The sequence below is a fragment of the Atractosteus spatula genome, chromosome 3 (assembly GCF_055471065.1).
Source record: "Atractosteus spatula isolate fAtrSpa1 chromosome 3, fAtrSpa1.hap1, whole genome shotgun sequence".
Lineage (NCBI taxonomy): Eukaryota > Metazoa > Chordata > Actinopteri > Semionotiformes > Lepisosteidae > Atractosteus > Atractosteus spatula.
In genome coordinates this window covers 58239408-58256811 of record NC_142708.1, presented here as the reverse complement: position 1 = coordinate 58256811, position 17404 = coordinate 58239408, and the positions used below count along the sequence as shown (strand labels likewise).

The 17404-nt window shown below is 37.6% G+C and overlaps 1 protein-coding gene across 5 annotated transcripts in view; it reads right to left on the bottom strand.

Moving 5' to 3' along the window:
• ptpn13 (protein tyrosine phosphatase non-receptor type 13) overlaps positions 1-17404 on the bottom strand; it is an 86647-nt gene that overhangs the window by 20095 nt on the left and 49148 nt on the right. For 2 of the 5 annotated variants that reach the window (XM_088911224.1, XM_088911225.1), the window contains exons 13-28: positions 16943-17093; positions 16424-16562; positions 15713-15865; positions 13812-13994; positions 12691-12853; positions 12051-12495; positions 11230-11336; positions 9262-9318; positions 6374-6463; positions 5493-5600; positions 4872-5003; positions 3491-3936; positions 2386-2529; positions 1526-1619; positions 1036-1121; positions 327-489 (exon numbers count right to left, since the gene is read on the bottom strand). In XM_088911224.1, coding sequence (XP_088767350.1) covers positions 327-489; positions 1036-1121; positions 1526-1619; positions 2386-2529; positions 3491-3936; positions 4872-5003; positions 5493-5600; positions 6374-6463; positions 9262-9318; positions 11230-11336; positions 12051-12495; positions 12691-12853; positions 13812-13994; positions 15713-15865; positions 16424-16562; positions 16943-17093 — 2661 coding nt within the window. The remainder of the gene's footprint in view (positions 1-326; positions 490-1035; positions 1122-1525; positions 1620-2385; positions 2530-3490; positions 3937-4871; positions 5004-5492; positions 5601-6373; positions 6464-9261; positions 9319-11229; positions 11337-12050; positions 12496-12690; positions 12854-13811; positions 13995-15712; positions 15866-16423; positions 16563-16942; positions 17094-17404) is intronic. The other 3 variants (XM_088911226.1, XM_088911228.1, XM_088911227.1) reach the window with 3 other exon arrangements.

The following is a 17404-nucleotide window of genomic DNA, read 5'->3' as shown; positions in this document are numbered from 1 at the left end:
TTTGTCAAAAATTCACTGAGGGCAAAAGAAGGATCTGTAACATTCAGCAATTCAAATCTAATTACATAACTGAATAATGCTATATATTTGCAAGAATAAAAGCTGTTGAAATAGCCAATGTGTAGTCATTTTAACATAAAGCAGTGATAGGCAAACTTGAAACCACCCCTTACAGGTATTTCCTAATTGTTTAAGTACTCAGTTGGGTCAGTTAAGCAACCCTTAAATTCCTACTTGGGAATGGAATTAATTCCTTACCCCTGGGACAGATTGTAGTTGGGCCAATGCGATGGAAAATTGATTAAAACCAAGTTCAACTTCCTTACCATCATTAATGAAGCTGTACTCCTTGGCTGGGCTCTGTGCTTCACACACCACCTTTTGATCAGTTTGCACATTGGGCACTGATGGAGGGGTGCACTGTGGGGTGACAGGAGCATGCACTCTCGCAGCAGGAAGCTGGCCCTTTTCCAGCAACAGGTGGACCACCTGCAGAACATGTCAAGCAGCAAAAGAGAATCCAGGTGTCAAAAGAATAATGTTATAAACTGAAGACCGTTTCTTACACGCAAAGGGAGTAGGCAATGGACAATCAACAATTCTCCACTGAAACACAAAAATCTTAACTTTTAATGATGATTGACAAAAGTATGTATACCTCTTATAACACGTTGCACCAAAGTGAAGAGCTATAAGAAACCACACACAAAGAGGTCATTATAACCCGGTTCTGCCAGAGATGTGTTTCAGTGATGGAATTTTTTTACCAATGACTGATTTAGAATGGAGTCATTGGGATTATTACCAATAACTCAATTTCCAGATATTGTGGGGTCAAAAGTGCTAAAAAGTGAAAATAAAGCAAAAGCTTCAAACAAAATGAGCTCAGGAGCTTGACACTTCTGTTTGCTTGTTTATTTTTTAGCATTAAAAGAAGGTTTTATTCTTAAGACGAATGTAGTACAGAACCTTGAGATATAATTCTCAAAGGTATGCCTGCACTTATTACCAAAGGACTTGAAAATTGTTTCTGACCTGGCCAGTATCTCTCAAGGTCTCCACAGCCTGCTTGTGAGTGGCACCCTCCAGACTAGTCCCATTAACAGCCAATACACGGTCACCTAACAAGCAAAAAAGCAAAACTAGAATTTTTCAAGGTAACTAGGGCTGAGAATATGCATACAGGCACAGGTGTGCCACCAAAATTACCTTTTAGTTTGAAGCTTAAAATGTTACTGAAGTTTACATGGAGTGTTATCAGTGTCTGAAAAGGAGAGGGCACTGCTTTCAGAACATGTCATATATTTTTGAAAAGGCAAAAGAGAAAACACCTACTGTATGAAGGGGAAAGAAGGTAACAATGCATGGACAATATTTACAAGTTTGATAATCACTGCAACATTTTATTTAACTGACTTTTCTTCCTAAGGATTGCTTGCAAAGACTGAAAAGAAGAGTGGTAGTCCCAATATCACCTAGTTTAAGGCTAATTCAAATAAGAAGTCAAAACAGTAGCATAATGTACCCTTTTGTATCCTCCCATCAAGTTCAGCTGCCCCTTTAGGAATTATGGCCTTTACATAAATCCCTCCATGTCTCACGCTGGTATTCACCCCACCCTGGAATGGAAAAGAAACAATTACCAACTTATCTCAGTCATGTAAAGTGATCAGGCTGTGGTATAAATACCCCCAGAATCAGAGTTTAGTACATTTCCAGTTTTTTTGGTTACGGTAAGCAAACAAAGCATAGTAAAAAGCCAACGATTCACTCAATTTCAATACAGGCAGCTACAGCTGGAGTGGTTATAGTGTTTTACTGTTTTTGTGCTCAATGAAAAACTTGATTCAGGGATTCTTTATTGATAACAGTTTAGATTATGTAATTGGAGCCCCTTCTAAATTTATTAAAGCAGCGTGTGATCCAATTAAAATACTGTATTACTCTTATGTAATGTGGTAAATTAAGTGTTAAGATTGTAATCAGACAAAATGTTAAGGGGATCATGCTTTGGATCACAAAGATCTGAAGTATTATGCTGAAAGTAATCAGACTTTTTCCACACACCAGAACTATCAAGTATTCAACAACAGAAATCCATGCAGGCACAGATATTAGCAAGATCATTATACCAAATTAAGAATACATTGTGGTTCAATCTTAATATGCGATTTTTAACCGCATGCTCAAATAAGTCATTGCACCTACTGTACACATCCCCTGTGAATTTGTGTTGCATTCAAATGCTTTAAATACTTGCATGCAAAATGGAACATTTTTTTTGTTGCCCAAGTAATCAAGCCAAGCGAAGCACTTCACATGCAGTGAGGCTAGAGACAAACACAAACAGTTACGAGTTAAGAAAAAAAAGAAAAGTGCAAAAACCTTGCCGAACAGTACCGTGACACTTATGCCCAGACTGTTGTCCTTTTTGGACAAGTGTACGTCAAATAAATCTCCAGGTTTGAGATCATTGACACCTTGGGCATTACCACTTAATTTTTCCATGGAGCTGCTTGGAGACAACCCCTGTAAACAGAAAACATCACACGATTGTAATTTGAAGTAAGAAAATGGGTACATGCAAAAGTCTTGGAAGTTATAAATTGTGAAAGCTGAGAAAAGGAGCATGCTTTGTGCAATGCATTCTCATTCACAAATTCATGCAAATTTAATGGGAAATTCAGAAGTAATAAGCAAAAAACTCTTAGGTTGAACTATTTATATACTGTGTGCCTGAATGATTTGGTATTAACTGAATTAAATGTACTTATAATGAAATCTCATATTGTAATTTTAATTCTGTGAAAAGATTTCAGCAAAATATTGCACAAACCTATGAAATAAAACCACCTTTGTCTGCAAGAGTACTGTGTACAACAGAATAAGACTAGAAGTCGACATGTGTAGCCCTGGCTACTCTTTTGCAGCACTCCAGAATCATGTTAAATATTTACCCAATAAACTTAAATTTAACTGAGCATGCCTGCTACACAGATATTTTGAATGGCATGTCAGTGCTGTAACTGATTATCCACCATCAATTGTGAGGAAGAAGACAAATCAACCCACAATATTCTCTTTATATACTTTATTTACTGAAAATACTTTGCTCTTTGACAATCTCTACCTGTACATTGCAACAATTTAAGAAAGACAACTTTAAAGATATAGTAATTAATACATATTTAATATTATTTCTATAGTTTTTACCTGTAACTATCATTTAAAACAATTAAAAATAATTTCAAGTTGTATGGCATACAATGCGCTTAGCAGTTCTAATAGTTTTAGCAATACAATCAGCATGTTACTGTAAAGGGTATACATCAAATGCCATTATGCTCTTTGTTTTGTGTTGTCACTGCTTCTCAATCCCTCTAGTAGATGTGAACGACAACATCCGTGCATTCACTCACACCTCAAATACACAACACTTTTTTTTAGGAAATGTTAAATCCTGACTCCTGAAAAAACAAAATTTGCTTACTTTAGACATTTGCTTCTCCTGGCTACTTGAGCATGTGTCTTCATCCATGTCTGAGTCCCCTCTGTCTGAATCATATTGGTCTTTAACAATTTCAGGAATTCGTCCCTTCCAGGTTTTTGGAGGTAAAGCTGGTGCAGGCGCGTCAGAAGTCACTGTGTTTTCAGGATGGCAAGAAGGAAGTGGTGCTGCTCTATCAGGGACCTGTTTTTTATGAAAGCCATTGATGATGGTCTGAGAGAGACTTGCGCTTTCGGTTCTAGAATCCTGTGAACTCATGCTGCCATTCTGCCTGCTTAATGACACAGCCGCCGAGCCGCCTGAAGCTGATCTGGAGCAACTCGGGGCCCTGTTGTGTTCTTCTGATGAGGATTCATCATCTTGTTTTTGCCTCTGTCCAGGTGACCTTGCATGATTTTGATTCTTGAGCTGAAATGTACCTGTAGATTCTAGTGAGACAAGCAATACAGAAGCAAAAGTAGATGAACTAATAGAAACTCTGGCTTTTATTCTACAATATAACAGCATTATTTTATCATCTCTTGTATTTTTCTAATCAATTTTCCTTTCCATTCTAATGGTTATCTCCCTCCATCTAAATCAAGGAACTCCCAAACAAGACTCAGGTAGCTATGAGAGATCCAGCCAACAATAAGGGCTTGACTGCAGTAGCAGCACTATAAGCCATCACCTCCTACACAGATCCAGGCCATAGAAAAACTGAAAAAAAAAATAAATGTTAACAAGATAAGACAGGAAACAGTGACAACAGAATGGCACCATCTTTTGATCTGGGGTGAGACTAGTCAGCCTGATCGATCTCCTCATGTTCCTAAAGCAATTCTGTTTACCCATGATTTATAAATAAGACATCATAGGGTTATCTGTAATAACTCCAGACTCTAATGATAAATGCATAATTTAAAAGATTATCAACTAGACACACATTATGCTATCCATGCCTTCTAATCTGCATCTTAATATCCATACTGATACAGTACATCCACACTTGCCTTGAGATTTCTGCCAAAGTGCAGATTTCTTTCATCCAACAATGTGTGAAAGTGCTAAAACAGTAAAAAGCAAAAGCAACTTTCTATTTCCTCCACTAGCTCTCAGTATCAGAGTGCTTAACTTGGAAATTATAGTTATGATGCTTGATGACCCAAATGATCATGACTTTTTCTCCAAGATATTTCAACCAGTATATGCATTTTGTCTTCTGCTTATAAAGAGTGTAGTACATAGACACATTCTTGGTATACGTTCTAGGATGCATATTTGATTTGTCTTTTACATAGGAGAGATTTATTCCTCTGAAGTACAACAATAAAGGGAAGTCATTAATCATGTTGTCAATAGTAAATACAGAATAATGATGTACCTTTGTAAAGCCTCTCTTTTGGCTGCGAGACCACTAGTGTGACATCATCTGGCATATTTTGGAGGACTTCTACAGCTGCTTCATGGGAGATGCCCTCCAGATTCACGTCATTCACAGAGATGAGTCGATCTCCTAAGGAAAGGATAGACCAATCACAGGATATCACTTTATCTCAGCCAAGCAAATCTTTTTTAAAAGTCATATGTTCAAAAGCAACTTTAGGCAGTGCAATAATTAGATTTTTTTCCATCACGGAAAAGTCTGCAAGATATTACTTACATCTCTACAGTATGTATGTGTTCCTTCATGTGGTTATAAATTGATTGATTTTTATAGACATTTTCACCTACAGAGCCAATCGTCACTTCACATTAAGGCTCCACAGTGCCTTATGGGAAGGGGTTGAACCTACTGAAGTTGTGGCACATCTATCACTGATGTCACGGTTAGCCTACACATGCCCGGAAAGTCATAGGTGACACTTGGCTAAAATGCCAAGAGCGCTCTGGTCTGGCTAATTCCAATCCTATTCCTGCAGAAAATGCACAGTCAATTAAGCAAAATGAGACCCCAGACAATACTATATTGTGTCAAACAGACAGACAAACCCAAATAGCATACCTGGCTTTAAGCACCCATTAAGGTCAGCAGGTCCCCCTGGAGTAATGGAGCTGATGAATGTTCCCAAATCTTTCCGGCCAGAGTGCTCTCCCCCAACTATCTGAAACCCTGCAGTAGCACATCATATAGAACTTCAAACACATTATACATCCATGTGCCAAAAAACAGCTTGCTCTATCCTGTCCTTTCTCATGTGTGATAAGAATGCTTATAAATAACTGAATCGTAAAAAGCTGCAATTAAGCACATCTAAAAAAATAGGTATGCCTTTTACTAGAGCATTGTTATTTCAGTAGATTTGCCATAGGTTTATAGCTTTCTTCCCAAAAAACAATTTAGCCAATTTAAACGTAAGGAAGATACTACCATAAATGTAAAAGGGTATTTTAAAACTAAAACATGAATCAAATGATACCACAATCATCAAAATCACAGAAATAGAAAGCCTAATTGTCTTTCAGATGTATAAATAAAAGTCCCATCTTTAGTGCCTTGATTATTTGTCTATAACCAGTTCAGAAACTACCTAAAGAAGCAAACGGCAATTTTAATAGTTTCTACACGTGCATAAAATTGGAATCTATACCAAACAAATGTGTGTTAATATTAAGGTACAATTCTACACAGAACTTCTCACTTCTTCACTTCCACTTTCCCAGGAAAGTAATGATATATAATAAAAAAGAGACCAAAGTATCACTGAACTACATTAAAATACAGAACCATTGTTAAAATAAGTCCAAGATAAACATCTGGCACAAGCCTGATAACCTCTTTGCATACACAGTGGAATTTATCAGCATTTCCCGAAGTATAATCAGTTTATAGCGCATTGACATAGCTGCAGCGACCAATGTCACAGGAATATACAGCAGGCTCACCCAGGCCATATTTCACATCCTTCTTCAGATTCACCATTGTAATCTCTCTCTCTGGAGTCGGTAATGCATTGAGCTTCTGTCTCAGTGAATCTATTCAAATGCAACACAGGAACATTTATCAGACATCCTGCTTTACAGCAAACCAGGAGGTACACCATATAAAGAACAAGGGTAAATCTTGTTTTATTTTGGGACTGTTTTATGTTGCATTGTTGGCCTTGTTTGGTTAATTAAAAAGTTACATAAAATGATCCATCAGTTTTACAAAAAAGAACATTTATATTTCTTTTAAAACCAATGAAAACAATTTGGTCATGCAAAAAGTCACCATGCAGAACACTTCACTTCAAGATATATGTGTATATTTCAGGGCTGCTACAGAAATAATCAAGTAAACTAGCTTTGCTTCTTCATGCCATATCATTACAGCAAGTACACAATGTTTCAATGTACCATTTCTGATAATTCTAACAACTTCACCACTATCAAACCCCACATTTGCACTGCTTGCCGCCATTAATTACATATGTGATTATATGACAATTTGTATACATTTGAAAGGTTATAATCATGCACATTAATTGTACACTGTCTTGAATGACAGAAGGTCAACAAAGGGCTAATGACCCATGTTTAACGACCAGCCAGTTGGCATATAAATTAGAGCATTTGTTTTTGGATGCCTGGGACAAACAAAAGAAAGGAACAGAAGACACAAATTGATACTGATGGAACAGTTCCATGTTAACCCTATATCAATCAAAACACTTTACAGGGGAAGTAGAATTCAATTTTCTCTAGGACCTCTGAACGTTATTTTAAAAGAGCTGTAACATATTTAGCAATGCAGTAAATAGAAACTTACTTAAGGAGACCTAAAGCTGTGCTGTTGCAAAGCAATTACTAGCAGCAAACTATGAGAGCACCATAACAACACCTAAAGAAAGCTTTTAACAATTAATTCTAGAAATGTTTGGATGAAATATTCATTAAAGTTGAAGACCTATATTATCTAAGCATAAGAGGCAACTAACAGTGACCACAAAAATGAGTCAATTTATATTCAGTAATAAATGAACCAATTCTGAAAGATTCAACCATTGTGCCTGTATTTTAAGCTTAAATTTAAGAATACTAAAACTATTTTTGAAGAGCCTTCATGGAAAATCTACAGACTAACGTGATCATTACTAAAGTGTGACCACATATTAAAAAGCTCAGTTATCGGAAAAGGAAATACAAAATTATTTACACAATTGTGTTTTCATGCATTGCACTCTTGCACAATATTAGTATGAATTAGTGTGAAGTTTTTACAATCAAATTTTTAAATGAATTTTCAAGCAGGGGGTGGTTTCTCATAAGGTCACAACATCAATACATATTATTTTGTGATAAGTAAATTGTAAAGCTTTCGTTTCCAGTAGAAATGCAAGAACAACTAGGACAACATTTAACCATTTTCCATTATCTAGAGATTTCCTAAAGGAGACCCCAAGTGTCTGTAACAGATTCTAAAATAACCTTTAATTATTTCTTATATTACATTGGTTTTCAGTTGCTCAACTGCAGAGCATGAAATGACGAGTAAAACCCCCTATCCTGAATGAGTTACTTCTGGCTTGTGACAATGAAGTACAGGAAATGACCTCTTCTATAACTACAGTATTTTTCTTTACGTGCAAAACAATGTTTTAGGCCATGTTGATTTGCATTAGCTGGCTACATTAAGCCAAACTAAAAGTTATTCTAAGTTGCATGCAAGGCCAAAGAATGCACAATTATACAGAAACTTCACAAATTTTGTGATGCACACGAGAGTACAAAGCAAGTAAAGTAAATCCCTGTGTTTAGCACAATTTGAAGATCACAGTCACCTCATTTGTCCCAAATGGACCACATTTAAGTTAACAACCAGCTCAATTGTTTATCCATTTTAACTTTGAAACGGCAGAAAAAAAGACTTCTGCTTGTAGAAAATTAAGCATTTTTGTGCTTCACATTTCATGCCCATCTAACTGGAATTAAAAATGATTTACATCTCTGCTCACAGCAATGGTCCCTCTACTACGTGAGAAAATGAGTATGCAGACAAACTCCAACATGCCCACCCATCCAGCCATTCAGCTCCTGATACAATGTAGGTTCTGCAATGCCTTGAGAGTTGGTGTTAACTGGCAGTGTGCAACTCCTTCATGTCGCTGTAAACTCCAGAGAAGTTTGAGGAGTAGATACTCATCACTAAGATGTGACAACTCTGGCTAATATCAAAAACGAACCCAGACATGTTCTGTAATTGTCCATCTACAGCATGAGGCTCATACCTGTGATATAAATATTACAGAGCTTAGCCTGTTGGTGCTTCAACTAAAAGGGAGACACCAGTGTTTTTTTTAAAGAGAAAATTAGTGCAAGCTTAACTTGCTGCTGTATGAACTGTAACATAGGAAACATGGGGTTCATGTGCATAGGTCCTTGAATGACAAAATATGTTTAGGGAGTTCTGCCTTAACATGCTTAGAGTAGGGTCGCTTATTTTTCAAAATATGACCGTCTGAAGACATCTTCATCTTAAAGTATAACACAGTTAAGTGGAATACACCAAGCAAAAGCTGCTATAATGCATTACGCCATCATGAGATCTAACCTCTGAAAAAACAGCCCCCAGGGAAGAAAAGGGTTAAAGTTAATACAAAACAAAAACAGTGGAAGGAACAACAAAGAACCATGCTTTTACCTGAAGCAGATGTCTGCAAGGATGGTAGAGAAAGGAAGGGCAGGAAATAGTGACAGAAGACAGTAAAGCAAAATTATATTTACAAGTGTAAAGACTGAAAGAAATTTAATCCTAGATTTAAAGAAAAGGGGAAAAAAACACTGTAACCTACCATTCACACTTAAAGAGCCAGGGGTAGAAGGCAAGTCAGAACTGTGCATACTTATCCCTATAAAAAGATATGACATTGTCATTTCTTTTCAACCAAAAACCATAACTGATGGTCCACTGTAATCAACCACTGCAGCACAGTTCAGTCTCTTTCTCATCACAGTACAATAGTTTTGTATTAGCTCCAAGGAGATCTTCAATGTTTTAAAAAACAGAATTGGCAAGCATTCTTTCCATCTTCTCCAGTTTGGTTTTGCCAAATTTTTAATCAGCTGGGCTCACTGTAGCACATTTTATACTTACACAGGAGATACAAAGACTGAAATATCCTCTGAGACATGGACATGTCAGGATGTCAACCTCTTATTTGTGCCCTAAACCATTTGCTACTGTACAGTGAGAGTCAGAGCACTACAGGTAGAATTGATGAAGCCCTCATCAATACCATGAAAAGCTGCTTCACTGCTGACTGTCAAGCCAATTACATCCTGGCAGCACACTCAGAGCTGTGGTCACTTGACCATCTCTCTGGAATTGCTCAAGAAGCTGCAGCAGAAGGCTAATAATATTGTCTTTTTTCATCTTCCTTTGGAGAGTAATACAAACAGCTTTTTCAACTGTATTAATTATGCTTATCAATTAATTAAACTACAAAAACCCCTAATAGGTTTACAATTAGCCCATCAGTTTTAAATGTTAACAACCTTTACTTAAAAACTGGGTTTACTGTAATTCTAAAACAGTTCTAAAAATTTAGTACATTATGTATTACTGTATGTCCCAAACCATTTAATTTCAAACTCTTCTTGAGACCAACAGATATTTTAGTCCCTCATCTATTTTCACCGGAGGAGAGTCTGTGGCCATGTCGCAGTTCTCGTACTGAACCCTAAGCCCTTCCTCCATGTCCCCACTTCAGTGCATGTGTGGACTTCAAGTGAGCGAGTATTCGAGGGTGCACTTTTTAAAAAGGGTAAGGTCAGTCGCAGGTTACATGGCTCAGGGTCAAAATACTTTCTGAAGCTGATGCTGCTTTTGCAGTGGCTAAGTGCACGTTGCTCACATCTTGATAAAATTGAATTTCATCTTGTCTGTCCCTGCATAAAAGTAGTGACACATCGAGGACATTTGAGCAGGCTTGTCTCAAAACTAAGCAAACTAAGGAAAATGTGGCAATACCAGTTTATTTACTCAAAGCTAAATTACTAAATGCACTTCATTTCATCTGTCCCATTACAAAAATGACAGTATGAGGAACATAACGCATTCGTTCCCGTTCATTCACAAGAAACTAAATAAGGTAGACTTGGCAATACCTCAAAGGTTGTACTATTAAATACACGTACTATTAAATACTCTGTGTACAAAATACATTGCAGGTAAACAAATATTCATCAGTTGAAACAGGGAGATGAAATAAAAGCTTTGTGTCAAAACTTCGTACCTAGAAATACATAAAGTATGAATCTAAAGTAGTCTAATGAAATTGTTTAATATAAAATGAGTTTTAAAACTTATTCTCCATGGCAACTCCACTTTGATGGGCGAGAACACAAAAAAAAGAACTGGGGGTAATTCCCTTCAGAGGAGTCTGCTCCGATGCAGACTGCAAAGAAGGGTGCATCAGGGGTGCTCATGAACACCCTTGTGAAACACAAATTTACAGATGGAATACCCTAAGCCCTTGCAGACTTCAACAAGAATCTGCATGCGAAGGGAGCAAGTTTGCAAGTGTGCAAACATAGCCTGAATGTACCAAAAAAAGATAACCCCAAGCATACTTTGAAGAAAACTTTAAACTGGTTTTAGATTTTTACAACCTCATCGTACATGAAGTAAATAATTAAAATTTCTTTACCAATTCACGATAAACCCTAAAAAGCTCTAATTACCTGGCATGTTACTGCAAGGCTACAATAAACACCATGATAAGCTGACATAGAAAATGAGAAATTAAAAAAGTCCTGACCTACGACATAGGCTTGTCCTGTCTCTTCAAAGGAGGAAGAGTCGGAATCCTTGAGGGATCTCTCAGGGCTTCGACTTGAGCCTGCAAAGGACTTGGAGCTGAAAACACTTTTAGAAGAAAGAGAAAAGGCAATTATCAGAGCCAATGGAGCAGAGGGAAATTCAGAGTAGGATTCGTCTTATTTAATTTGCAGATATTGGATTAGTTCATGCAGAAATGCCACATGGGATGCGTTTTCTTTTAAGAAACGGGCACACTATCTTCTTAGGAATCTAAATGCATGAAATCAGGACAATTCAATACACAGCCTTACTGCTGTAACTGCAAACGTATTAGATCTTCAATTTAAGATATTAGTTTTTATTAGCTAAAAAACAGTTTGTTAACATCTGTCATACCAACCTAAGAGCTTTTCTAGCAATAAGTGTTGCAGGGAACTTTCAAATAAGTGATCGCTGACAGGCATGACTTTACAAGCTTGGAGGACAGATTTGCAAGGTGCCCAGCACAAACCACACTACAAACGAGGTGCTTTGTTTTGCTTTTTAGGGCTATAAACAAAAGGAATTTGTTGTAAATGATTTTAGGTCATTCACCACTCCATGCCATTACAATATCCTAATGAATTACCAGAGGTGTACTGCCTTACCCAAGTAGTTCCTAAACATGATTATTGAATAAACATGACTATATATGACTAAACATGACTATTCCATGGATAATCAGAATACAGCATTGTAACAATCAGTTTAATTGTTGCTTTAACAGTTGTTACTTCATAAACCTCAGTGAGGATTAACAGTGCATCCCAATGTACTCACGTCTCGTGCTTCCTAGACGCAGTGATGGAGCCTGTGTCAGAGCTGGCTCTGTGGTGGGAGGCCAGCAGTCTGGCCCCTTCTGGATTGGCCAGCAGATGGGCACTGTTCAGGCTACTCTGGGATTGGCTGGTATGCGTGCCACCACGCCCCTCGGGGGGCTCGGGGACCCGGCTGAGGTTATGGTGTGATCTGCTCATCACTCGTGGATTGGGGCCAAAACTGGGGTAGGGGGGGTCCCCTACAAGTTGCCACCTTCCTGGCCCTTGCTTATTCAGGGAAAGCTCAGAGTGGGAGATCCTCTTCAGCTGGTCAGTATGTACAGGCTGCAGGCCAGCAGAAAGCCCAGTGGAGCTAGGGGCAAGGCTAGCAGTGCTCATGGCGTGTCCCAATCCACTTCTAGGAGGAGTCGCACTGAGATAGTTCATGTTGCCCAAAGAGGAATTTTCTGGAGGGAGGAAAAGACAACTGACTAAAATGAGTTCACATCTTTCTTCCTTTAAGGGTCATTAAATATATTTGACATATACAGTAAATGGACAATGACCTTCAGTTCTGAAGTAGTGAAAATATAGAGTATAGAGACAGAAAGTCATATATATATAAACAGATCTCAAAAAGATACAAAGAATAGTGCTCTAACCGATATCTTGGAGCTCCTGGTTGGTCTGCCTTGCTTTCATTTGCAGATGGAACTTGTGCTGAGCAGAGCACATTTGAAGGAGGTACTGACAGGTCTTGTTGCTGTCTGTCTGAAACAGATGCTTGATCCCATCAGAGGTGTTCTGCAAGCTGATCTTTTTTTTCTTTGGAAGAAAAGAAGTACAGTTTCAATACCAAATGTGAAACATATTGTGGCATCGACAGGTTTCTTGGCTCCAACTCTTGCTCTGGTAAAGGAAGATAAAATCCAGTTTTGGCCTGTAGCCACAGGCTACAGACAACAATGAGGAAATGTAAAATCTTCCATAAACACAATCCAGTAAAGGCATCCAGAAAAAGGAATAATTAGGGCTCTTCACTTTTGGTGCTTATTTCAAAAGGGCATCAGCAGATTCTGTTAACCACTTAAAAGAAGTCTGCTAATTATAAAAGATGAGCTGCTTTCACTTAACATCACAGTTGCTAAGTGCTATGCCTCATCAACCCCTCAAGTAAAGTTTACAGGGATCACTAATCCCAGAGTCTGTTTAAATCTGCATTTCAGTCCTACAGTTTTACAAGCATAAAGTGGATTGGTTTGTGTTATGGCTGTGGGCAGGCTTCCAGCTGCAATTAAACTACAGTATAGATGCAAACAATTTATGCGCCCAGACAAACATTCTATTCAGCAAAACTATACTGCACATCATAATTTAAAATTAACAAAATAATAATTAAACATGCTAAACTGAGAGTGAGTGCAATGAACACCTTTTCACTAAACTGTGATCTAGTGCAGATTTAATGAACAGCTAGAGCAACAGTTTATCATTAAGTGCAAAAATGTATAACTGTTCTTTAGCAGCAAAGCAGCAATCAGCTGAAGTTTGTTTTAGACCATGGAACAGCTTGTTTTCTTTTGGATCCAGTTAAAAAGAGCTATAATTTAATGGCAGTGATGAATGTCAGGAGGCACATGTTGCTTTTTGGGTAAGGAGTAGATTAATAATCCAAAGACTCCAAATGTTACATAAAGGATTTAAATGCTGTAAGGAAAGTACATTTTTCACTTCCCCCTCCCTCCTATTTCTTTATGAGAGACGCAAAAGAATACAACCGTACCGTGAAAGAGATTTTCTTGGTTTCTCTCCATGGAAACCTCAAGACTGGGGTGCGAGCTGCGTTGAGCAGTTCAAAAATGAGCACACCTTTAGAACACACTCCTAACATGATCCCAGTCTGCGATTTCTTTTCTGGGAGCACCCGATGGAAGTGCACCCCATACTCTGTGAGCTTCTGGCAAACCTGTAGCATGGGGAGAAAAGTAGAATTAAACAGTGATCTGTGATGCAGCTTGAAGATTTTAAAGATTTCCTTATCTTTCATCTCCAGAGTTACAAATCTATCAGCATACAGGTTCTGATTTATCTTTTATTCTGTTTCTAAAATATCTTGTATTTAGGTATGAAAAATTTAATTCATTTTAATTTATTTTTATGTCATTAGCTGGTTGCTGTTTTTTTTTCCTCTGAGACTCTTTACTCAGTAATACTCATCTCACCATCGAAAGTGACATTATCCTCAAAATTGTGTGGCACTGTCATGCATGGGGTATGAGAGGTGTTTAATTCTGCTTTAATTTCTGCATACTGGGACAAAGCGCTTGCAGAACGAAATACGTTTTTATTTAATCTAATTTCATGTCTGTTAAAACTATAATTGCTCAGAAAGATGCCTTGATCAATGCAGTTCTGTTATTTGTGCAACACAGGTTTGCAAATACTCAATGACCTAATGACAAAGATCAAGAATGACATAAATCAATAAACTAAGACTGCAATATTGAAAACAAGTATGCCAAGCAACAGCTAATTAATAAAAAATAGTTTTACCTTTCAATTCTGATTTGCATGAAAGGAAAAACAATTAGATTATAGGTATTGCCTGTGCATACACAGATATATGGTACAAACTATTTTAGATTTAAATATCTGTATACACATTTCTAATTATATATTCTGCATTTGAATCACAGGTCCAAAGTATTTTTTAGGTTTCTTTTTAATTATGTAATTGTCAATTATATTTTTTGTCCAATTAACAGTGCTTAGACTTTTGGCAATTACTGTTGTCACACTGGGAGAATAGAGAAGCTCAATTCGCAGTTGCACCCTGAAAGCTCCACATCCAGGAGAGCCCACACTCACTGCAGGAATGGCACATTGCTTGCGGATGTCACTCCACGACTGCGGCTCAGCAGTCTATCTTTCACCAAAAGACCCCTGGCTGCCATACCCCCACTCCATCCTGACAGCTCCTTGGCCTATTGTTTTCCCCACTTGGGGAATTCCAGTCACGGACAGGTACTAACGTGATCCAGGCTTGAACCAGCAATGACTGGTCTGTCATGAAGGATCTCGACTCACTTTTAAGCAAAGCATTCCCTTGCAAACCTACTTATATTTAATGATACTGCCACTAAGACTGAACACTAATTGCCTCCAAGTAGTGGATGTTCCAGTGAATGAAGTGATTTGAAAAACAGGCTGAAGATATTTGGACCTGCAACTGTTTATCTCATATGAGTACTATTTTAGTGCACCTCAGGACTAATGTTAAACAAATTTGCAGATAACCAGCACATGGCTTATCTGATCTAGTGTTTAATGGCTAAATCTCAACTGCCAAAGGTCACAGGACAGACTGTACTTGGAAAACAAAATTGGAGAATTAAGGATTAGATAAACATTACAAAAAAAGTTAGGAAAAGATCACCGGTGTTATACAACACAAACTTTGCCAAGTGGTTTCCTAGCACTAACGGTGTCATAAGAACTTGTTTTTCTACAAAGGAAATGCAGAATATCAGGAAAAAGTTATCTATTTAAATTTTACAGTTGTGTAAAGTGCAGATGTTACACATTAAAAAATGGAGGAAAAACTAAAATTAGAACTATTTTAGAGTTTAATAATCTACTCAATAACCAAAAAAGTTCTGGCAGTGTAAACTCGTTATTTTTTACCTTGAGGAATTCAAATTCCGTTTCTGCTTCTGAAGCCCCAGTATAGGTAGAATGCAGTTTAGGGAGCTCTTCCTTGACAGTCCTCTGGTCCACCTTCTCTAGCACGGAGATGGGCAAGTAATGTTCAAGCCTAAAATAACTTTTCCCATGAATCTAAAAGAGAAATAATAAACAATGCAACTGTTGTACAAACTACAGTGCTTTCAAATCTTTACCCACTTCAATGGGTAAAATTAACTGCATTGTTCTCCAGCATTTGCCAGTCCTGTGCATGCTACATTCTGATCTTCCTTTCCATTTACCTTCTATTGTAAGCTCAAAACATGGCTTTTTTCAAGAAATAACTTTTTTCTAATAATGTTCTCAAACTACATGGGCCTGTCTGCTCTGAGATTTGTACACTTTGGAAGAAGCAACTGGGAGTGAGCTGAAGTGCACCTGAACAAAAGGGTAGCATAGACAATGTGTTCAGCTTGGAGGAGTGGGTCAACTGCAGGAACTGATACAAAACTGAACAAGCAACAAAACTGCAACTAAAAAGACGATCGCTGAAAATGGTTACATGCTGTGGCACATGCCCATAAATACAAGTAGCACATCACAGCACAGAACAGAGAGTGACCAATTAAAGATATCCAGATCCTCCTCCTTTAATATCCACCTTTCACAAGTACAGTATGTGAATGAACAAGTGAACGGGTTCCACTGTACCTCTGGCTGGTAATCACCAAACTCTGCCTGCAGTGCCAGTGTTGCCAACAGCAATGCACTCTCCTCATCACAGCGCAGCCTCTCCTCCAGGATGTCCTTCCGCAGCTGCAGGTAGTACTGATGTTTGGTCAGAGTGTGCCTGGGCAGGGGAAAAGAGGTTATAATTAAAGAACTAAAAAATGTTTAAAACCATGCTGTTCAAATTAGCAAAGAGAGCTAGTTGAGACTAGGTACCAATACATCTATTGGAGTGTGTCTATTCATTCTATTAATATTTCCTATGGATTTTTCTGTTTTTTTCCCCTTTACACTGGCCTTATTTAAGGAAATGCATGCAGAACAGACATTAGACTCAACCCTTTGAGAGCTAACTTTTCAGGGCAGGCACACATTTACATGATGGATATTCGAGCGCAAATGAGCACTGACAAAGGATCTTGAAATATTTTAGAATGAAAAAAGAGCAGTATGGAACAGCACAGTAAAGTTGTTTAACAAAAACTTTAAAGAAATCTTTACTGTAACATGTTGACATCGTCCACAAAAAACTTGATTCGGAAGAAAAGTGTGAAGTTAACATCTGATCTCTTCTTCTTGGGATCGTCCTTCCAGCCATCTGGTGCCACTTTAGAAAGTTTTGCATCAGGATCAACGAAGAAAAACTCATTGTCTGAAATGAAAAAAAACGAGGGTAAGGTCCTTCATCGCATCTGTACAGTGAACTGCTAGTGTGTATGGCCTGAGAATTCTTCAAAGAACACAGGCTTTGTCAGCTACTATGAAAATGATAAAAAAACGTACATTTGCATTGGATGCCAATAAAGATAACATTTCAAGAAAAAGTATTTTATAACTGGCAGTTAAAAAGTAAACCAAATATTTTTAAATTAAAATGGTCCAAATCTTAAAAAGTATTGGATTAATTTTATTCTCGTTCAAAATGAATGCATATGTGGAATGTGAACTATTCAGCATAAGAGT